Source organism: Balaenoptera borealis (assembly GCF_965194805.1).
Source record: "Balaenoptera borealis genome assembly, chromosome: 2".
NCBI lineage: Eukaryota > Metazoa > Chordata > Mammalia > Artiodactyla > Balaenopteridae > Balaenoptera > Balaenoptera borealis.
This window is the reverse complement of record NC_138867.1, coordinates 78,874,710-78,899,053: the sequence shown is the minus strand read 5'-3', so window position 1 is coordinate 78,899,053 and position 24,344 is coordinate 78,874,710. Positions and strand designations below refer to the sequence as shown.

At 38.3% G+C, this 24,344-nt stretch overlaps 1 protein-coding gene across 3 annotated transcripts in view; it reads left to right on the top strand.

Moving 5' to 3' along the window:
- Positions 1-24,344, top strand: part of LOC309622470 (uncharacterized protein) — a gene marked incomplete at its 5' end in the record, with an annotated part of 41,839 nt that overhangs the window by 14,102 nt on the left and 3,393 nt on the right. The window contains 2 exons of one of the 3 annotated variants that reach the window (XR_014240883.1): positions 9,393-9,535; positions 12,235-12,252. The exons of 1 other annotated variant lie outside the window; for it this stretch is intronic. Coding sequence is in view for 1 of the 2 variants with exons in the window: in XM_082378526.1 (XP_082234652.1) it covers positions 3,903-3,978 (76 nt within the window). One more of the 3 variants, XM_082378526.1, reaches the window with a different exon arrangement.

Genomic DNA, 24,344 nt, shown 5'->3' with positions numbered 1-24,344 from the left:
TCCAGTTTCTGGCTATCATAAATAATACTTATGAACATTTTTGTACATGCACCTATGAACACTATTTTTTATACAGCATATACATAGGACTGAGATTACTACATTATAAAATATGCATACATTTAATTTTATGAGATAATGCCAGACAATTTTCCAAAGTGGTAGCTCCATTTTACACTGTACTACATAAGTGAGTCTGTTACTCTATTTATTCACCAAAGTAACCATCTTGTTATTTTCAGACCTTTGAATTTTTGCCAGTTCTAGTGGGAAGTCATTGCAATTTTAACTGGCATTTCCCTGACAAATAATAAGGTTGATTTTATTGGCCATTTGGAGTTATTCTTTTATGAGATATTTTGAAGTCTTTTGTCCATTTTTATTTTGGGTGGTCTTTTTCCCCTTGATCTGAATTTCTGTATTCTAGATTATAGTCCTTTGTTGGCTATATCTGTTATAAATGTGTCTTCTCATTCTTATATCTTCTCACTTTCTTCATTTTTCTGAAGTTCTTCAACTTAATGAAGTCAATTTTATCAGTATTTCCTTTTTAGTTAGGACTTTTTCTGTCTTTTTTAAGAAACTTCTCCCTAACCTGAGATCATAATTTTCTTTTCTGTATTATTTCAAAAGTTTTATATTTCACCTTTCACAGGTAGGTCTTTAATCTACCTTGGAAATGACTTTTGTATATGATGCAAAGTGGATGTACAATTTTCTTTTCCTCCATATGAATATCCAATTGTTCAAACATCATGTATTGAAAGAGTATCCTTTCCCTATTGCTCTGCAGTGCCACATATTTCCTATGTTGAGTCTATAAATGCATGGGTCTGTGCTTTACATTGGTCTTTCGGCTATCCTGCCAATACCATGCTGCCTTGATTATCATAGTGTTAGGATAGCTCTTCCATCCAATTCTACTTTTTCAAGTGTCCCTTGCTGTTTTGACCTTTTGCAATCCTATCTAATCTTTAGAATCAGATTGTCAAGTTCCATGAAAAAAATCAGTTGAGATTTTAATTGGGATTGCATTAAGTCTGTAAGTCAATTTGAGATTTAGTCTTCCAATTTATGACAATAGTATATCTATCCATTTATGTAGGTCTTCTTTAACGTTTTTCAATTAGTTTTATAATTTTCTCCATGGAGGTATTACATGACTCTTTAAAGTTTATTCCTAGATACTTGATATCTTATACATTATTATAAAGGGAAACTTTTCCCAGTTTCATCTTTTACCTGTTTGTTGTTGGTATATAAAAATACAGTTGATTTTTTTATATTGATTTTTGCCTTCAGGAACTTTTGCTAAATCCCATTATTAATTCTAATAATTAAGCCAAACTTATTCAAAGAGTTGTTTACATATAAGTCTCTCTTGCTCATACGCTACTCATTTCTCAACTCACTAGTCTAGTTTTCATCCCCACCATTCCAGTCAAACTGCTGTTTCCAAGGTCGCCAATGGCCTCCATATTGTGCAATCCAGAAGACTCTCCTCAGGTTTCTCAAGACCTTGCAGATGTTTTCTGCCTTCTTGAAATGCCATCTTTTTTCCTTCTATTACAAAGCACTCTCCTTGTTTTTTCCTACCTCTCTGTGGTCACTCTCAGGGTTACCTTGTTCTGCCAATCTTTTACATACTGGCATTTCTTAGGGTTCTGTCCTAGACTTTCTTTCTTCTCATGCTCTACACTTTTCCTCCTGGAGCCCTTTCATCTGTTCTCATGGCTTCTACAATTGTCTATACATTGATGATTCTCAAGTTTCAAACACTCAGACCCCATATTTCTCTCCTGAGCATCAGAACTGTATATACAATTGGCAAGGCATCTACACTTGGTAGTTCCTCAGGAAACTTACTCATAAAAGGAAAGCTTATAACTTTAACCACTTAAAAATAGATTTATGTAAACTCAGCTTGTATAAAACATAATTTACCTAAGACAAATAGAGAATAAAAATAAAATAGAAACATAAGAAATTGGAAAAAGGAATAAAATCATTTTCAGATGTTATGATTGTATGCCTGGAAATCCCAAGAGAATCAATAGGAAAATCATTAAAACAATAAGAAAATCAAGTAAGTTGGTTGGGAACAAATGAATGCATACAATCCATATATATGTAAACAACATCTAGTTAGAAAATATAAGAAAATATTCCACTTATAATAGCAACAAATAGGCTAAAATGTTTTGGAATGCAATTAACAAGAAATGTGTGAGATCCATATGAAGAAAACTAAACATTAGTAGGAAAAACAATAAAAGAACTGAACCAATGATAAGGCATTCCCTATTCCTCTAGTTACTATTTCTAGGATAACAAAATTACCCTGAAAATAGTGGCTTAAAACAGCCATATAATGCTCACCAATTCTGTGGATCAGAGATTCAGACAGGACACAGTAGGAATGGTTTGTCTCTGCTCCATGATGTCTGGGGCCTCAGGTGGGTAGACTGTAATGGCTTGCAGTGATGCATCTGCTTTGAGTGGTCCAATGACTTGGGGCTGGAATCATCTGGAGGCATCTTCACTTACATGTCTGGCAGTTGATGCTTGTAGTGACTGGGACTTCAGCTGGGGGACAACAGGATGGCCTACACATGCCCTTCCCTGGTGGCTTCCTCACAACCTAGAGACCTTACGATAGTTGGATTTCTTACATGGTGGTTCAGGAATACAGAAGTGAGTATCTCACTGAACAAGGAGGAAACTGCATCACCTTTCATAACCTAGTCTTAGAATCCACACAGTGTCACTTCAGCTGTATTACATTGCTTACAAATGTGTGACAAGTCTGCTCAGATTAAAGGGAAGAGGACATAGACCCCCATCTCTTGATGAGGGGAATGCTAAGGCCACATTGCAGTAGAGCATGTGGGTTGGGAGATATTGTTAGAGCATCTTTAGAAAATGTAATCTAGCACACACCACACACGTTCCTGGATAGAACAATTTAACATCATGTGAAAGTCAAGTCTTTATCAGTTAATGTGTAAACTTAATGTATAATGTCCCCACGCCACCCCAACTTAGGTGTAATTGGTGTCCAGTATTTTAGCTTGTGTTTTTTAACTGCTAAACTTAGTCCTTGTTATTATTATTTTAAAGGTTAATGTTTGTTTAGTTTTATCCATGTGTTAATAGATCTTTTATTAATATTTCTTCTCACATCCATCCTTCCTTCAGAATTTTCTTCTTTTAAAATTCTTCAGCTAAGCTATCATTCAAAAATAAAATGAACAGGCCCTCTCTGTGGTAAATCGTTCTGATTTTTGTCTGAAAAAAAGTTATTTCACTGTTATTGTTGAATGGTAATTTAGCTGACTACAAAATTCCGATACTCATTAATGTTTGTTTCTGATATTAATTATTTTTATTAAAAAACGCTTTTGTGTCAAAACACTCTCAGTTCAAAAACAGTAGGGTCAACATGGCAAGAACAAACCCTCTATTGCCCCATTATATTATACAAGTAATTTGATGAGGCTTGTTCTTATTAGCAAGGAGCTTGTTATCTCTTTAATATAAAGCAGAAGTATTAAGCAAAAAAAGAATAAAGATATACTTTACATACAAATTTTATATGATGTATAGTTTAAAATATAATATATATATCAAACAAAATAAATATTGTTTAAAGTTTGGATGATGTACTCAGAATTTCTGTTTAGATAAGATTGAGAAGGGGAGAAATTGCCCTCTTTTCTAGTTACTGAAAGAAATGTTAGAATTTAAGAATTTATGTAAATGATTAAAGGAGTGAGCAGGGAAGGAAACAATCTAATTTACCTTTCGGATGTCAAGCAGAGGATCTGCCTGAGATCTACCTGAGACTGAACTGTTGTGCAGTTCCTCTAGAAAGTAACTGAGTCCTCTCTTGATACCGATAGACTTCCTAGTCTCAAGGAATCAAATGAGTCATCAAAGGATTTGTTACTGGGACTTCCCTGGTGGCGTAGTGGCTAAGAATCCACCTGCCAATGCAGGGGACACAGATTCGAGCCCTGGTCCAGGAAGATCCCACACGCCGTGGGGCAACACAGCCTGTGCGCCACAACTACTGAGCCTGTGCTCTAGAGCCCACGAGCCAGAACTATTGAAGCCCCCGTGCCTACAGCCCGTGCTCCGCAACAAGAGAAGCCACCGCAATGAGAAACCCATGCACCGCAAGAAAGAGTAGCCCCCGCTCGCCGCAACTAGAGAAAGTCCGCGCGCAGCAACAAAGACCCAACGCAGCCAATAAATAAATAAATAAATTTATAAAAATAAAATAAAAGAAAAGAAGGTCTGGGGAATTTTTTTTTTTTTTCATTGAGGGTGGGAAGAGGTCAAATTGCTGTGCTTTGGGAATCAGTGACCCCCCACCCCCACCCCAAACACTGTAGGAAACGTTTTGTCTTTCATCCCTTTCTCAGTCCGTGCCTCCCTTACTTTCCTTACAGAAGTACAAAAGTAAGGAGATAGATGACTCCCTCTGGAATATCAAAAAGGAAAATCTGGGAAAGTTTCTGAGTAATAGAAACCTTGGGAAACCATGGACAAACACTAGAAATATAGTACCCTTGAGATAGGTTTTGACTAACTCTTGTGTTGTTTGAGATTTCAGTTAATATTCGTGTGCTTCCTGACAGTTATTAGCTATAGAAAATCATTTAAAATGAAAAGGCTTCTAGATAAATAAAAAACAAAAAAATGAAAAGGCTTCCTACATGACATAAAAAATTGGGTAGCTATTAGAGTATAGTGAAATTCAATCTAGTCTATAGTCATTCAAATAAATGTATAGTGTTAGGTTTAAAGCAGATTCTCCACAAATACTCAGTTAATTTTCTTTTTACAAAATTGTATTAGGGCAACGTAATACTTCATAAACATTATTACCAGCTGACATTTATTGGACTTTTAAAGAAAATTTTAATCACTAGCTCTGTACATAATTGTAAAACTGAAGAAGTTGAGAATCAGAAAACTTTTCATTGTGACTAAATCATTAAGTGAAGAAATTACTATCTCCTATCAACTGTTCCATATTAATCTGTTTTGATTCCCCAAAGCCATTTGCCATTTCCTTAGACTAGCAGCTTCTATAGCCATGTATCTGTCAAATGTCCCAAGATAGTCTAATACCCAAAACAAATAGATGGAACAGACGATTTAGGCACAAAAACAAAAACCCAAAAGGGGGTCAATCAGAGAGCTATCGTTATGCATTTTATAATATGCAAGCATGAAAAATATTGCATTCAAGGGTTTCAAATGAAAAATAAAGAGAAATTTAGAGAATAATGAAAGCTATTTCCGAGATTAAAACCATCAGATCTCTGCCAACTCTTTCTCTTACACCAAAGTAAGTTTTCATGAGACTGTGTAGCTCTGTGTGTGTTTCTGTGTGATGTGGTGTGGTGTGGTGTGGCGTGGTGTGGTGTGTATCTACTGTGTAGGAGACTGTCTTATATCCATGTATTTGTATCTCTGAGTGCATGTCTGTATGTCAGTGTTGGTGTATCTGTTGTGTCTTGGGGCAGGATCCAGGAAGTGGGATTTATAGCGGTATAAAAGAAAGAAAGGAGTCCATTTCTACTGGAATCCATCTTCCATTGGATAAGAAAAGAGAGGTATATATTTATTACCAAACCCCCCTCCCCCGGACATTAGGTGAAATAACTGAATAATTTTATGCCTATAAGTTTTATACTTTTTAATAAAAATTTATTACAAAAGAAATGCATGTTCATTATTTTGTTTCAAATAACACCCATTGATAACCACTATATATATGTCCTTCCAGATTTTTTATGTATATATACATTTTTGCAAGGTAGAATTATCCTAAATAAACCATTTTTTAGCAATATGGCATGAAGTCAATAAATACTCATTCTATCCCCAACACATAGCACAATGTAGGGTATATGGAAGGCATTCAGAAAATATCTGTTAAGTAAATGGAGGACTCCTTTGTGATTGTCTTTGCCAATATTTTTTCTTTTGGCACATTTATATATTTATTTATGAATTCGATATGAATTGAAGATTTTAGTCCTTTGTTATATATGTTACAAATGCTGTTTTCCCCTATTTATACTTAATTTTAATTTTCTTTTTCCAAAAAGTAGAAAATAACATTCAGTTTAATTGAATAAAAAAGTCATCTGATTTAATACAACTGGTGATTTATTGAGACTTTTAAGTAAATAAATAAATGCAATATACAGGAGCAAAATGCTGAATGCTCCCTAACAGAAATTCTGTTGCTTATGTAAGTAAAGATATGGGAATGATTTATAGATATTAGCATAGAATATGCGTGAAAGCAGTAAATGTTTGCGTCAGACAGACTTAGTCCTTATCTCATTTCTGCCCCTCAGCAGCTGTGTGGTAGGGGAAAATCACTTAAGGCCTCTGAGCATCTGTAAATTGGGAATATTCAGGCCTCCCTCCCTGAGTTAGTAGCATTCCTCCCTTGATGGGTATTTCCAAAATGGATACTTATTCTTTTTCTTTTTTCTTTTTTTAATTAATTAATTAATTTATTTATGGCTGTGTTGGGTCTTCGTTTCTGTGCGAGGGCTTTCTCTAGTTGTGGCCAGCGGGGGCCACTCTTCATCGCGGTGCGCGGGCCTCTCACTATCGTGGCCTCTCTTGTTGCAGAGCACAGGCTCGAGACGCGCAGGCTCAGTAGTTGTGGCTCACGGGCCCAGTTGCTCCGCGGCATGTGGGATCTTCCCAGACCAGAGCTCGAACCCGTGTCGCCTGCATTGGCAGGCAGACTCTCAACCACTGCGCCACCAGGGAAGCCCAAAATGGATACTTATTCTTAAATATGAGCGTAAACTAGATCTACAGCCCAAATTGGGTTCAGGTTCTCTGCCAAAAATTTATATGTGCAGTAAAAAAGTAAAACTTTACACTTATTGGAGAGAAGTTTTTTTTTTTCTCTACCAACTCTGTTGACTAAAAGCAAACACTTTGTGTTCGTAAGTTTTCCCTTGAGAGAATCTTGGTACCATGAAATTGGAACTACTAGTACAGTTTTAAATGGAACAAGCTACTGAACAAGTCTTTAAGAATTTAAATTACTCCATTAACTTTAGTTCAGTAAAAGTAACATCATGAAGTGCTTTACTTCACTGTTTTTTTCCTAGAACATTACTGAATTAGAAATCTAACTTGACTATTGCTGTGTTTTGCCATCAATACGTAAAACATAGGCAGTCTGTCATGCTTTCTAATGTGACCACTGTACAAAGTCTATATCTCACGGCAATTTTTACAAAGTGGTGTTTACTCAGCCTACAAATATTTACTTTAACCCTGAGCTTCCTTACATGGATCCTCTACTAACACTTTTGTCTAAGCACAAAATCTTTTACTATTTTTGTGAAATCAGTTACAGATGTTTTTGGGAGGGATAAAGGGGATCCAGTTTACAAATATTAATTTTCTTGTTAATACTACTGTCTTCCTAAACAGAGGAAGCTTCCCACTTGTTGGGCCCAGGTCAGAGTATCACAAATTTTGATGATGTTTTAGTTAAATTATTATTTAAAATAAGCAGGTAACAAATATTTTTATTAAAAAATATGTTTTTAGAACAATTATTAGTTTATTCTCCCATTACCTAATATATGCAAGTCCTTCTGAGGCAGCAGCCACATGTGGAAGCTATGTTAAAATCTTTCAAGCTAATAGGGTCTCATTTACAATAAGACAATGATGAACTGCCCCACTGGTCACCTGTCTGATAAGGTATGAGACTGACCCTGACTCAAAAGAATTAATGCAGTAATCACAGGTTTCTGCTTTATGTCATGAGACCAAGTGATCTTAGAATTTTAAAATTGTAGAACTGCAGGGTTATAAAGGACTTCAGAAATCATAACTCGCATTTTACTGATAAAGAACTTGGGGAACAGTGAGTGACTGGCTAAAGGTCTCAGAAGAATCTGGCTCAATATATTCAACAGTGTAAAACATTTACAAGTTCCTTGCTAATTAAATGTTTTAAAAATCTTTATGATCTTTGCTATCCTTGGCTGTTTGAACATTAGGGAATATCAGTAAACTACCAAATAATGCTTTAAAAAAATTCCTGTGGTGTGGATTCTTCAAGTTACATAAGTAACTGGAATGAGGAAAAAGAAAAAAATTTTAACAATTGATGAAATACGACATGAATCCATACATGGTGTGATAACATGGCATAGAATTATACACATATAGACACACAAATGAGTGCATGTAAACCTGGTGAGATCTGAATAAAGTCAGTGGGTTATACTGACTCCACTTTACTGGTTTTCATATTGTACTATAGCTATGTAAGATGTAGTCATTAGGGGAAACTGGGTGAAGGGCAAATGGAACCTTTCTACTATTTTTGCAAATTCCTGTGAATCTATGATTATTCCAAGATAAAGAGTTAAAAAAATATGAACAGCTACTATAAAACTCCTTTTTTTTTGGTCATAATTAAATATTTATAAACTGTAGATGGTTAAAATTTAATATAAAAATAATTACAACATGTGATCCTGATTATTTCTCACCCATATGCCATTTCTTGTGTCTCCTTAACTGTGAATATACCCAGAAATTATCTCCTCTTGACACACTCCATTAGAAAATTTATTACTACTCATGGTTTCAGGGAACAGCTTTATGATGAAGGCCCCCAAGTCTGTCTGTCTGGCCCAGATGTCCCATTTAAAGTCCAACTCTTTACCAGGTTTTTCTCACTAGAGCCTAGCATGGTGTCTGAATCTAAGTAGCCTCTCAAGACAGATGAATAAATAAATAAATGACTTTCCAAATATCTATAGGATATTTGCACTTGGAAGTCCCACTGTCACCTAAATTTGAAATGTAACAAAACAAATATTTTCTTCCCACCACTCTTACTCACCCAATTATGCTCATTCTGCCATGGCTCTATTTCTTCCATTTCTATTATTCTCCCATCTAACCAAGCTTTAAAAATTTAAGCTGCTTTTGACTCTTCCTTCTCCTTTATTTACCATATTATATCTAAGCAGGTACTTCTTACATTCATTTTCCTCTCAAATATTCCTTATATTTGTCTATTCACCTCTGTTTCATCCCTATGTTTACCACTCTAGCCTCATTTTATTATTCAATGTTCCTAATTTTTCTCCCAGATCCTAATCTTGACTCACTTTCAATCTATCTCACATGCTAATAGCTGGTAAATTTTTCTAAACTAATATTTTTGGTCACTACACTGACTAAGATCATGATGATCGATTCACTTTGTTATAAAGCAGAAACTAACACACCATTATAAAGCAATTATACTCTAATAAAGATGTTCAAAAAAATTTAGTGATAAAAGACTCTGGCTTCTGTGTTGCTTGCTCTAGTGGAAGCCAGCTGCCACATTGTGAGCTACCCTATGGAGAGGCCCACATGGCAAGGAACTGAGGGCCACCTTTGACCAACAGAGAGCAAAGAACTGAGGATCTCAATCCAACAGCCCATCAGGAACTGAAGTCTGCCACAAGAAGTGAGCTTGGAAGGAGATCCTTTCTCACTCAAGCTTTGAGCTGAAGCAGCCTAAGCTAACATCTTTATGTAATTGCATGAGGGACTGTGAGCCAGGGGACCCAGAGATGCCACCCCTAGATTCTTCACCCATAGACACTGTGATACTAAATGTTGTTGTTTAAAGCCACAAAGTTTGGGGGTAACTTGTTACACAGTAGTAGATCACTATACACATAGCCGAAAAGGGGGGAATTTTTTTGGCTCACTTAACTGAAAAGTCCAGGAGTAGAGTTTGTTTCAGGTCTGGCTGGATCCAAATGCTCAAAGGTCAACAGGAGATAGGGATTGACATATATACACTAATATGTATAAAATAGATAACTAATAAGAACCTGCTGTATAGCACAGGGAACTCTACTTCACTTTGCTGTACAGTAGAAACTAACACAACGTTGTAAAACAACTATACTCCAATTAAAAAAAAAAGATCATAATCGTGGCTACCATTTATTGAGCACTCACTATGTACCAGGCGCTGTGTTATGGCACCTATATTATCTCCTTCACTCTTCACCACAACCCTGTGAGGTAGGCATTACTTATTTTCATTTTAGAGATGAAGAAACTGGGAGTTCAAGAGATTAACAATGTCACATTTTTTAAGTAGCAGAGCTAGGATGTGAACTCCGGGTAGCCTGGTTCCTATCACTCTAAAAACACCATTCTCCTAAACATAAATACATCTTGGCCATTCATTGAAACATGGCCAGCAGAACCTCAGACTGCAAAAATAAGTGCTCAATAAATAGTTATTGTAACCACTTCGTTACAAGAGGTGAACTTAGTAGGGTGCAAGCTGAAAGCAACTCTCTTCTTGTCCACTGTCCTTCAGACTTGCACTGTCAATTTGTGCAGTTCACTGTGCTCCACCTCTACTCTCTTGAATTCTCAGGTAGATTTTTTTTTTTAATTATTTATTTATTTATTTTTGGCTGTGTTGGGTCTTCGTTTCTGTGCGAGGGCTTTCTCCAGTTGCGGCGAGCGGGGGCCACTCTTCATCGCGGTGCGGCGGGCCTCTCATTATCGCTGCCTCTCTTGTTGCGGAGCACAGGCTCCAGACGTGCAGGCTCAGTGATTGTGGCTCACGGGCCCAGCTGCTCTGCAACATGTGGGATCTTCCCAGACCAGGGCTCGAACCCGTGTCCCCTGCATTGGCAGGCGGATTCTTAACCACTGCGCCACCAGGGAAGCCCTCAGGTAGATTTTTAGTTTTGTGTTTGCTCTCAGGTAATAATAGTTTCTTTTTAGTAATTAGAGTCCAGTCCAGGATAAGAATCCAAACTCTAATCTCATTCCATTTAAAACTTCTTCCCTTCCGTACCTGTTTTGTGCCAGGCTTGGAAGTCTACAGTGGAGAAAGGAGGCAGCTGTGGTAAGCTGCTCTTCCTCTTCTCAGTACCCCTTTTCTCTCATCGGTTGCTGTTTTTGGCCCTTTCAAAGATGCAAGAGGGAAGGAGAAAAGATAAGATGGGGAAAAGCTCTTATTTAACTGTATGGTTTTGACTAGCATTGGTGCCCTCAGGAGTGGGAAATAGAATAGTCAAAGGTGATCCTGTGTCTGATGGAAGCCTGCTGGGACCCTCCCGCTGCATTTCCCGGTAGATAACAATCCTGAGAAGCCCTTAGACTTCCGATAGTCCTCCTCTCACACTGCCCCTTCAGGTGGGGTCTATTTTATGAGGCTCTCAGGCTGTTTCCCTTCACAGGTGCCTATATCAAGTCCACAGCTTGCTCCCCAATTAGCCTTCTTTCCCTTCGTTCTTGAACATAACATGCCCATCTCATTCCAGTCCCACTGTTTTTGTTTATTTTCCTCTCCCACCTTTCCTCCTCGCTGCCAGTCTTAAAGTAGCTCCCACCCAATGTCAATATACACCTTTTTCCTTGAAGCTTTTCTTGATTTACCTGCTCCTACAATGATATTCCTAGTCAGAAGTTCTGAGTAGTCTAGTCTGTACCCCACCAAAAGTCAGTTTTACCTAAGATGAAGCAATAAAAATGATTAATTTCATTAAATATTTACCCTTGAGTATACATCATTTTAATATTTTGTGTGATTTAATAGGAAGTATGCATAAAGCTTTTCTGTGCATACTGAAATATATGATTACCCCAAGGAAAAGCAATAGTATACTTGCTGGAGTCGTGAGCTAAAGTTGCTCCTTTCTCACAGAAGATCATTTTCACTTGAAAGAATGACAGAAAAACTATGGTTATAGAGAGTTGAATGTTTGGCAAGGTATCTTCTCAAAGATGAAAGAAGCCTGTCATTTCGAGAAAAACAACTGAGAGTGTTTGTTGCCGATGATAAGCTTGAGCTTTAAAGGAAAAATTATAATTTGGGAAGAACTTGCATCCGGCATCATGAGTTTGACAACTTGTGGTGGTTTTGTAGCTATGTCTCCACATTCTTTGATCCAGCTCCCCTCAAGAGGTGGAGCTTAGCTTCCCTCCCGTTGAGTTTGGCCTGGACCATTTCTAGTGAACAGAACATGGCTGAAGTGATGAGCTATCATATTGACATTAGTCTATGAAATGAGCGTGGCTTCTGTCTTGGGTTGGCTCTCTTATTCTCTTTCTCTCTCTCTCTCTCTCTCTCTGTGTGTGTGTGTGTGTGTGTGTGTGTGTGTGTGTGTCTCTCTTTTATCCCTGGGAAAGGGAAGCCAGCTGCCCTGTTATAAGGAGACTCAAGCAGCCCATGGAGAGGCCCACATGGCAAGGAACTGAGGCTTGCAAGCAACCATGTGAATGAACTTGGAAGTAGATCTTCTGAAGCCTGCCAAGCAGCATGTTGAATGAGTTTGTAAGTAGATTGTCTCTCAGTTGCGCTTTTAAATGACTGAAGCCCAGCTAACAGCTTGACTGCAACCTCTTGAAAGACTTGGAGCCAGAACTACCCAGCTATGCCACTCCTAGATTCCTGACCCACAGAAACTGTGAGATAATAAAAGTTTGTTGTTTTAAGTTGCTAACTTGGGATAATTTGCTATGCAATAGTAGATAACTAATACAACAAGTCCCCCAAACTTAAAGGCTTTTCTGGTAAGCATGGTGGTGATATTAACAAAGTGTTTTTTTTTTTTTTTAGAGGGAGGCAGGGAGGTTGTTGTATAATGAAACTAATGCAATGTATCAATGGAAGATTTGCATAACTCAGAGAACCAATATTACTCAAATGATCAATACATGATGTTACAAAGTCATGCATTAGTAAATGATTGATTCAAAGTGCAAGACAGACCAATAAATTTTAATGTAACAAGAGTATATGGTTTCTACATTGCAACTCACCTTTAAGAAATTATCACTTGCTGAATGCTGGTATAAGACTAAAGAAGAATATCCACAATTATCAGGAAAGACTATTAAAATACTCCCTCCACAAATACATGTCTGTGTAAGGCTGGGTTTTCTTCATGTATGTCAACCAAAACAATGTACTGCAACAGGTTAAATTCAGAAGCAGATATGAGAAATCAGATGTCTTCTATGAAACTAGACATTAGGGAGATTTGCAAACAATAAAAACAATACCACTCATTTCACTACATTCTTCTTTTTGGGAAATAGTTATTTTTCATAGAATATGTTATTATTGTTATTTTAAGATGAATTGTATTAGTTATATGTTGCTGTGTAACAAATTGCCCCCAAATTTAGCAGCTTAAAACAATAAATATTATCTCAGCATTTCTTGGGTCAGGAATCCAGGTGTGGTTTAGTTGGGTACCTCTGGCTCAGGGTCTCTCACAAAGCTATAATCAGGATGTCAGCAGGGCTGCAGTAATCTTAAGGCGTGACTGGGAGGGGGATCTTCTCAGCTCACCTATGTAGCTATTGACAGAACCCAGTTCCTCACTGCTGTTGGCCAGAGATATCAATTCCTTGCCACATGGATCTCTTCATAGGACAACTTACAACATGGCAGCTGGCTTCCCTCAGAGAGATTGAGAGAAAGAAAGAGAGAGAGAGAGAACAAGCAAGGCAGAAGCCACAGTCTTTTTGTAACCTAATCCTGGAAGTGACATCCCATCATTTCAGCTGTACTCTGTGTTTTGAAAGGAGTCAATAAATCCAGGCTGCAAATCGAGGGGAGGGGATTTCACAAGGGCATGACTTTTCACAAGGGCATGACTATCAGGAGGTAGGGATCATTGTGGGCCATCTTAGAGGCTGCCTACCATATGAATTAATAAATACTTTATGAATGTATCAGTATTCATTTCTAGTAAAGTATTATCGATAGGTACAACTCACATAAACAAAAGCTATTTGGGGGTCTTCAATAATTTGTAAGAGTGTAAACAGGTTTTTAATAATTTGTTAGAGTGTAAACAGGTTTGTGTTACTACTGTTCTAGTAGTACAAACATTGGCTTCCCACATGGTAAAGATTCAGGGCATTATTCAGGAGTTGATGATACATGTCTTATTTTTATTATTATGCATAGCTATAAACTCTTTTCCCCCAAACAATAGTATTTATAATAGCATTACAAGATACACAAATGCATATTGAAATATAGTAGCCTTTGTCACATGTATCTATACACTGGGTGTGATAACAAGACTAAAAAGTACTCAGTATACTGTATATTAATCACATATCTGTGAATACTTCATCTTTGAAAATTTAATAATATTTATTCAATATATTAAGTGCTTAGATTGTCAGCATTCAATAATTGGTGATTTTATTATTATTTTGTTTGGTAGGTATTTTGAAAACTCTGAACAAAGAATAGTATCAGAGTTAGGGATTTGTGAAGTTTCTACCAAGAAATAATAATTTAAGCCAATGTTCAGATGTGATTGCCATGGAAAAGAGTTCAATGAAAAAAAGGATAAAGTAGGAGACTTTGGAGTGTGGAGAAGAAGGGAGAGGAAGAAGGGAGAGAAGACACAGAGAATATCCAGGTAAATAAAATAGGAAATTATCTTATGAAAAAAGGCTATCTTAAGAATTATGGGCGATCAATAGCATCAGCTACTATAAAGCTTGAAAAGGGTGAAGACTGAGAAAAGGCTTAGAGGTGGTGAGGAGACTTTAAAGAAAATCCCCCACAGGGCCAGAAGGCAAAAGATTAATCTAAAGAGGAAGTAAGAAAGCTGAGAAAGTAAAGGGAAGAGAAAACTTTGGCTGGTAACAAAAGAAAGTTGCAAGATCTAAGGAACAGGGAGATCGAAATATCTGTCTTCTTCCTGTTTGCTACTTTAAGCATTGAAGAATTTTAGCAACAGCCTGCTTTCTGTATACAAACCAAGAATGGCCAGTTTTGAAATGTATTCGTTTTTATATTTTTAAAACCATATGGTTTAATGAACTAAACTTTAGAGATTTCACTTTGACTGAGAATTGTTCTTTTTTTTTTTTTTTCTTGCCAATATTTTATAGGTACGTCCTGGTTTTTCCCTGAACTGTGCCCTAATTTTTGGTTTTCATTCTGGGGAAATTACAGCTGCAAAAACATGTAGTGATTATCTGTGATAACGTATCAGAGTGGCTAAGGTCAGACACTCTCAACAATTTGAAGATCTCTATTTCAGCTCCCTCACTTTACTGATTAATAAGTTTGAGCTGAGGGATTAAGTGACTGGTAGTTCCTACAGGTAGTCAGATCAAGCCTGACACTAATATCCCAGGGTCTCTTGACTTCTAATCCTGGGGTCCCTTATTCACATCACATCATACTACCTTATTTTTTTTTATGACTTTTCCAAAATTATTACTGGTGTAATTTAACAAAAACTTGATACTTTAGGTTGGGGAGTGGATTGAGGGTGAAGAAACCTCTGAACAATAAAGGTTACTGGGTTGACAAAAATTAAAGTGTTAGCTCCTGGGATTAAATTTTCTGCTGATACTATTCTTGGGCTTTCTCCCTAAAACTATCATCCATTTTCTTCAAAATGATGTATAGCAGGAGCCCTATCACTAGAGCCCGCGTTTTCATCACAAATGAATCAACCGCAGTCAGCACCATTTGCTCTTCTCCACAGGCAGTTCCAAAGCCCTGGGGCCTGAGTGTCTCTGATTTTAGGCAGAAGTGCAGTTCTCTGGGTTGGCATTTCAGTCTCCAAGGCCATGCAAAGTTGGGGGAGGGGTGAAGTGGAGGAGACGCCAAGACAACCGCTCGGTGCCTGCGCCATAACCGGCCCTGGGGGTACGTTTGGACAGGCGCAGAGTACAGGAATACCGACGCCAGCGGTGCGCGAACCTCCGGGTCCCGGCGCCCGAAATCTATCCCAGGCTTCCTCACCCCACGCCCGGCTTTGCTACGCCCCGTGTGTGACGCGTTGACGTCACACGTCAGGGCACGTGCCGCGGGGCCTATGAGAACCAGCGCAAAGGTCTCCGTCACAGATAAGTGGTAGTAGTCGGGGGTTAGTGTGCCGATTTGCAGCTGGGTGAGAGAGGCTGGGGTGGAGGCGAAGGCTGAAGCCCCGAGGCCAGCGAGGGCCCCGGGGAGATGCAGCGGTAGTGGCTGAACGCCAGTGTGAGTTGGTGGCCTCCGCTTGCCGACCTGCCCACCTGCCCGTGCTTGAGGTGCATCGGTAGCGCAGCAGCCTCATCGGAACCTGCACTTACCGGAGAGCGGGCCAAGGTTAGGACAGCCCTCAGGGCAGTGAGTACCAGGCCGCTGCTGGGGCCAGCCTGGCTGAGGGCAGCCCTGTTAATTAAAAAGAAAGAGATTTTTCTTCTTTTTTATACTGGGGAAGGATGAAAATGGAATCAAGAGATTTTGAGTTATGGAGAAGTTATGCTATTAGTCTGAAGGTAAACTATGTAGAGTAAAGGTGCTGAGTTTTTACTTTATTTTATTAATTTATTTTTAAATTTTATTTATTTGTTTTTTGGCTGCGTTGGGTCTTCGTTGCTGCGCGCGGGCTTTCTCTAGTTGTGCCAGCGGGGGCTACCCTTCGTTGCAGTGAACGGGCTTGTCATTGCCGTGGCTTCTCTTGTTGCGGAGCATGGGCTCTAGGCACGCGGGCTTCAGTAGCTGTGGTGCACGGGCTCAGTAGTTGTGGCTTGCAGGCTCTAGAGTGCAGGCTAAATGGTTGTGGCGCACGGGCTTAGTCGTTCTGCAGCATGTGGGATCTTCCCGGACCCGGGCAAACTCGTGTCCCCTGAATTGCCAGGTGGATTCTTTTTTTTTTTGAATTCTCTCATTTGCTTTATTTATTTATTTATTTTTTAACATCTTATTGGAGTATAATTGCTTTACAATGGTGTGTTATTTGCTGCTGTATAACAAACTGAATCAGCTATACATATACATATATCCCCATATCTCCTCCCTCTTGCGTCTCCCTCCCACCCTCCCTAACCCACCCCTCTAGGTGGACACAAAGCACCGAGCTGATCTCCCTGTGCTATGTGGCTGCTTCCCACTAGCCATCCATTTTACATTTGGTAGTGTATGTATGTCCATGCCACTCTCTCACTTCGTCCCAGCTTACCCTTCCCCCTCCCTGTGTCCTCAAGTCCATTCTCTACGTCTGCATTTTTATTCTTGTCCTGCCCCTAGGTTCTTCAGAACCTTTTTTTTTTTTTTTAGATTCCATATAAATGTGTTAGCATATGGTATTTGTTCTTCTCTTTCTCACTTACTTCACTCTGTATGACAGTCTCTAAGTCTATCTACCTCACTTTAAAAACTCAATTTCATTTCTTTTTATGGTTGAGTAATATTCCATTGTATATATGTGCCACATCTTCTTTATCCATTCATCTGTTGATGGACACTTAGGTTGCTTCCATGTCCTGGCTATTGTAAATAGGGTTGCAGTGAACATTGTGGTACATGACTCTTTTTGAATTATGGTTTTCTTAGGGTATATGCCCAGTAATGGGATTGCTGGGTCCTATGGTAGTTCTATTTTTAGTTTTTTAAGGAACCTCCATACTGTTCTCCATAGTGGCTGTATCAATTTACATTCCCACCAACAGTGCAATAGGGTTCCCATTTCTCCACACCCTCTCCAGCATTTGTTGTTTGTAGATTTTCTGATGATGCCCATTCTAACTGGTGTGAGGTGATACCTCATTGTAGTTTTGATTTGCATTTCTCTAATAATTAGTGATGTTGAGCAGCTTTTCATGTGCTTCTTGGCCATCTGTATGTCTTCTTTGGAGAAATGTCTATTTAGGTCTTCTGCCCATTTTTGAATTGGGTTGTTTGTTTTTTTAATATTGAGCTGCATGAGCTGTTTATATATTGTGGAGATTAATCCTTTGTCTGTTGATTCGTTTGCAAATATTTTCTCCCTTTCTGAGGGTTGTCTTTTTGTCTTGTTTATGGTCTCCTTTGGTGTGCAAAAGCTTTTCATTAGGTCCCATTTGTTTATTTTTGTTTTTATTTCCATTACTCTAGGAGGTGGATCGAAAAAGATCTTGCTGTGATTTATGTCAAAGAGTGTTCTTCCTATGTTTTCCTTTAAGAGTTTTATAGTGTCTGGTCTTACATTTAGGTCTCTAATCCATTTTGAGTTTATTTTTGTGTTTGGTGTTAGGGAGTGTTCTAATTTCATTCTTTTACATGTAGCTGTCCAGTTTTCCCAGCACCACTTATTGAAGAGACTGTCTTTTCTCCATTGTATATCCTTGGTTCCTTTGTCATAGATTAGTTGACCATAGGTGCGTGGGTTTACCTCTGGGCTTTCTATCTTGTTGCATTGATCTATGTTTCTGTTTTTGTGCCAGTACCATATTGTCTTGATTACTGTAGCTTTATAGTATAGTCTGAAGTCAGGGAGTCTGATTCCTCCAGCTCCGTTTTTTTCCCTCAAGACTGCTTTGGCTATTCGGGGTCTTTTGTGTCTCCATACAAATTTTAAGATTTTTTTGTTCTCGTTGCGTAAAAAATGCCGTTGGTAATTTGATAGGGATTGCATTGAATCTGTAGATTGCTTTGGGTAATACAGTCATTTTCACAATATTGATCCAATCCAAGAACATGGAATATCTCTCCATCTGTTGGTATCATCTTTAATTTCTTTCATCAGTCTTATAGTTTTCTGCATACAGGTCTTCTGTCTCCCTAGGTAGGTTAGTCCTAGGTATTTTATTCTTTTTGTTGCAGTGGTAAATGGGAGTGTTTCCATAATTTCTCTTTCAGATTTTTCATCATTATAGGAATGCAAGAGATTTCTGTGCATTAATTTTGTATCCTGCAGCTTTACCAAATTCATTGATTAGCTCTAGTAGTTTTCTGGTGGCTTCTTTAGGATTCTCTATGTATAGTATCATGTCATCTGCAAACAGTGACAGTTTTACTTCTTCTTTTCCAATTTGTATTCCTTTTATTTCTTTTTCTTCTCTGATTGCCATGGCTAGGACTTCCAAAACTATGTTGAATACTAGTGGCGGAAGTGGACATCCTTGTCTTGTTCCTGATCTTAGGGGAAATGCTTTCAGTTTTTCACCACTGAGAATGATGTTTGCTATGGGTTTGTTGTATATGGCCTTTATTATGTTGAGGTAGGTTCCCTCCATGCCCATTTCTGGAGAGCTTTTGTCATAAATCAGTGTTGAATTTTCAAAAGCTTTTTCTGCATCTATTGAGATGATCATATGGTTTTTATTCTTCAGTTTGTTAATATGGTGTATCACATCGATTGATTTGCATATATTGAAGATTCCTTGCATCCTTGGGATAAATACCACTTGATCATGGTGTATGATCCTTTTAATATGTTGTTGGATTCTGCTTGCTAGTAGTTTGCTGAGGATTTTTGCATCTATATTCACCAGTGATATTGATCTGTAATTTTCTTTTTTTTGTAGTATCTTTGTCGGATTTTGGTATCAGGGTGATGGTGGCCTCATACAGTGAGTTTGGGAGTGATCCTTCCTCTGCAATTTTTTAGAAGAGTTTGAGAAGGATAGGTGTTAGCTCTTCTGTAAATGTTTGATAGAATTCATCTGTGAAGCCGTCTGGTCCTGGACTTTTGTTTGTTGAGAGATTTTTTAATCAGTTTCAATTTCATTACTTGTGATTGGTCTGTTCATATTTTCTGCTTCTTCCTGGTTCAGTATTGGAAGGTTATACCTTTCTAAGAATTTGTCCATTTTTTCCAGGTTGTCCATTTTATTGGCATACAGTTGCTTGTAGTAGTCTGTTAGGATGCTTTGTATTTCTGCGGTGTCTGTTGTAACTTCTCCTTTTTCATTTCTAATTTTATTGATTTGAGTCCTCTCCTCTTTTTCTTGATGAGTCTAGCTAATGGTTTATCAATTTTGTTTATCTTCTCAAAGAACCAGGTTTTAGTTTTATTGATCTTTGCTATTGTTTTCTTTGTTTCTATTTCATTTATTTCTGATCTGATCTTTATGATTTCTTTCCTTCTGCTAACTTTGGGTTTTGTTTGTTCTTCTTTCTCTAGTTCTTTTAGGTGTGAGGTTAGATTGTTTATTTGAGATGTTTCTTGTTTCTTGAGGTAGGCTTCTGTAGCTATAAACTTCCCTCTTAGAACTGCTTTTGCTGCATCCCATAGGTTTTGGGTCATCGTGTTTTCATTGTCATTTGTCTCTAGGTATTTTTTGATTTCCTCTTTGATTTCTTCAGTGATCCCTTGGTTATTTAGTAACGTATTGTTTAGCCTCCATGTGTTTGTGTTTTTTACGTTTTTTTCTCTGTAATTGATTTCTAATCTCATAGCGTTGTGGTCAGAAAAGATGCTTGATATGATTTCAATTTTCTTAAATTTACTGAGGCTTGATTTGTGACCCAAGATGTGATCTATCCTGGAGAATGTTCCGTGTGCACTTGAGAAGAAAGTGTAATCTGCTGTTTTTGGATGGAATGTCCTATAAATATCAATTAAATCTATGTGGTCTATTGTGGCATTTAAAGCTTGTGTCTCATTATTAATTTTCTGTTTGGATGATCTGTCCGTTGGTGTAAGTGAGGTGTTAAAGTCCCCCACTATTATTGTGTTACTGTCGATTTCCTCTTTTATAGCTCTTAGCAGTTGCCTTATGTATTGAGGTGCTCCTATGTTGGGTGCATATATGTTTATAACTGGTATATCTTCTTCTCGAATTGATCCCTTGATCATTATGTAGTGTCCTTCCTTGTCTCTTGTAACATTCTTTATTTTAAAGTCTATTTTATCTGATATGAGTATTGCTACTCCGGCTTTCTTTTGATTTCCATTTGCATGGAATATCTTTTTGCATCCCCTCACTTCAGTCTGTATGTGTCCCTGGGTCTGAAGTGGGTCTCTTATAGAGAGCATATATATGGGTCTTGTTTTTGTAGCCATTCAGCAAGCCTGTGTCTTTTGGTTGGAGCATTTAATCCATTCACGTTTAAGGTAATTATCGATATGTATGTTCCTATGACCATTTTAATTGTTTTGGGTTTGTTTTTGTAGGTCCTTTTCTTCTCTTGTATTTCCCACTTAGAGAAGTTCCTTTAGCATTTGTTGTAGAGCTGGTTTGGTGGTGCTGAATTCTTTTAGCTTTTGCTTGTCTGTAAAGCTTTTGATTTCTCCATCGAGTCTGAATGAGATCCTTGCGGGGTGGAGTAATCTTGGTTTTAGGTTCTTCCCTTTCATCACTTTAAGTATATCATGCCACTCCTTTTGGCTTGTAGCATTTCTGCTGAGAAATCAGCTGTTAACCTTAAGGGAGTTCCCGTGTATGTTATTTGTCGTTTTTTCCTTGCTGCTTTCAATAATTTTTCTTTGTCTTTAATTTTTGCCAGCTTGATTACTATGTGTCTCGGTGTGTTTCTCCTTGGGTTTATCCTGTATGGGACTCTCTGCACTTCCTGAACTTGGGTGGTTAGTTCCTTTCCCGTTTTAGGAAAGTTTTTGACTATAATCTCCTCAAATATTTTCTTGGGTCCTTTCTCTCCCTCTTCTCCTTCTGGGACCCCTATGATGTGAATGTTGTTGCATTTAATGTTGTCCCAGAGGTCTCTTAGGCTGTCTTCATTTCTTTTCGTTCTTTATTCTTTAGTCTGTTCCACAGCAGTGAATTCCACCATTCTGTCTTCCAGGTCACTTATCCGTTCTTCTGCCTCAGTTATTCTGCTATTGATTCCTTCTAGTGTAGTTTTTATTTCAGTTATTGTGTTGTTCATCTCTGTTTGTTTGTTTTTTAATTTTTCTTTGTTAAACATTTCTTTCATCTTCTCGATCTTTGCCTCCATTCTTTTTCCGAGGTCCTGGATCATCTTCACTATCATTATTCTGAATTCTTTTTCTAGAAGGTTGACTATCTCCACTTCATTTAGTTGTTTTTCTGGGGTTTTATCTTGTTCCTTCATCTGGTACATAGCCCTGTGTCTTTTCATCTTGTCTATCTTTCTGTGAAGGTGGTTTTTGTTCCAGAGGCTGCAGGATTGTAGTTCTTCTTGCTTCTGCTGTCTGCCCTCTGGTGGATGAGGCTATCTAAGCGGCTTGTGCAAGTTTCCTGATGGGAGGGACTGGTGGTGGGTAGCGGTGGGTGTTGCTCTGGTGGGCAGAGCTCAGTAAAACTCTAATCCACTTGACTGCTGATGGGTGTGGCTGGGTTCCCTCCCTGTTGGTTGTTTGGCCTGAGGCAACCCAACAATGGAGCCTACCTGAGCTCTTTGATGGGGCTAATGGCAGACTCTGGGAGGGCTCACACCAAGGAGTACTTCCCAGAACTTCTGCTACCAGTGTCCTTGTCCTCACAGTGAGACAGAGCCATTCTCCCACCTCTGCAGTAGATCCTCCTACACTAGCAGTTAGTTCTGGTTCAGTTTCCTATGGGGTCACTGCTCCTTCCCCTGGTTCCCGATGTGCACACTGCTCTGTGTGTGCCCTCCAAGAGTGGAGTCTCTGTTTCCCCCAGTCCTGTCAAAGTCCTGCAATCAAATCCCGCTAGCCTCCAAGGTCTGATTCTGTAGGAATTCCTCCTCCCGTTGCCAGATTCCCAGGTTTGGAAGCCTGACATGGGGCTCAGAACCTTCGCTCCAGTGGGTGGACTTCTGTGGTATAAGTGTTCTCCAGTTTGTGAGTCACCCACCCGGCAGTTATGGGATTTGATTTTATTGTGATTGCACCCCTCTTCCCGTCTCATAGTGGCTTCTTCTTTGTTGTTGGATGTGGGGTATCTTTTTTGGTGAGTTCCAGTGTCTTCCTGTCGATGATTGTTCAGCAGTTAGTTGTGATTCTGGTGTTCTCGCAAGAGGGAGTGAGAGCACGTCCTTCTACCAAAACCGTATGGGCAGGCAGATTCTTAACCACTGTGCCACCAGGGAAGTCCCAGTGCTGATTTTTTAAAAACTTAATGATTTTGCCGCAGAAGTTAAGTGATAACGATTAGAAGCGGCATACAACCCTGACTTCTCAGGTGTTTCTCGTTGTCTCAAGTGTTCTTCCTTGACATTCCAACTGAAAGTGGTGGCCCAGTTGTCTCTATATGTTGCTCAGTTTAATTTCCATTATGGCATTTATTACTACATGGGATGACCTCATTTATTTGCTGTCTGTTCTCCTACTGTAATGCAAACTCCATGACAGCGGCAATACCATCTGTTTTATTTATCACTCTCCCCAGTTTCTTGCACAGTGTCTGATGTGTTTCTCAAATAAAATCTTTTCAGACTTTGGCCACCCAAAGTTGGCGCTCTTTCTCTTGCTTGTATAGAGCACTTTGTGTTACTGCTTTTATAATATTTTATTGTAATTTTCTTTGAAAGTGTTTGTTTTATATTGCCTGGTCCTTTATTTAGATCAAGGACTTTTTCTGTTCATTTTTGTGTCCCAGTTCCCTGGTATACAGTGGACACTCAGATTTTGATTGAGAAGGTGAAAGCCTTCCATAATAGAATTTTTGATCATCTGAACCTTTTTCTAAATTTCTTAGACCATTTTAGAATATTTCGCCTATTGTTATTCTCTCATTTTTCTTTCTGCTCTTGAAAGTCACTCACTCCATCTAAGAGAGGCCATATGCTGGTGAGGAGAATTCAAAATTTTGAAAGGGAATCTAGACAAGAGTCCTTGCTCTGCCACTTCCTGGTTTGGTGATACTTTCTAAATTCCTCAGAGCCTGGTTCGTCATTTGTAGAGAGATAGTAATACTTATGTACAGTCCACAAAACCATCCTGTTTTCTTAACGTAAGTAGAATCTGAAAAAATAATCTGGCTTTACTACACCCTTTAAAAGAAAAACAAAGCTTGATTTCCCAGTCTTCTAATTGCCTAGATAACGCATATTAGACATGTTTAGTTTTGGGCTTTATCGACTTGTTCATGTGAAAATTGAATAATAACTACAAATTAGGCAGATGCAATGTGAATCATTGGTCAAGAGGACTTCATTTTAAAATAAAGGGCATTGTTATTATAATTGTATAATTTATCACCTTTTAACTTGTAAGAATATTTTTGTACAAATACCTCAGAAATACTTAAGAGGATTGGTTGGTACTGGCTGAACATAAATGTAGTCTCATGGTAAGTTTACATAAATATGCATATGGTGAATTATATCTTGTCTGGGCTCAGCTTTAAAGACGTGTCATCAACTTGCTGTCAAAGTGCTGGGTCAAAGAAAGAGTGGACTGCATCCTTCAGTGTTTTTCATTTTTAGCTCCTTTGAGTGAACATAACAATTTTCTATTTTATAATTATATAGAATTATATGGAATTCACCGGTTTTCTTTTTCATTATGTTTGAATATTATTGGTTTGACCAGGGAGAGCTGCTTAAGTATCTAGGCAATTAAGCTATACATTCTATGTCTATAAGGGAAGGGACCAAAATACAAAATCCATATTTTTAG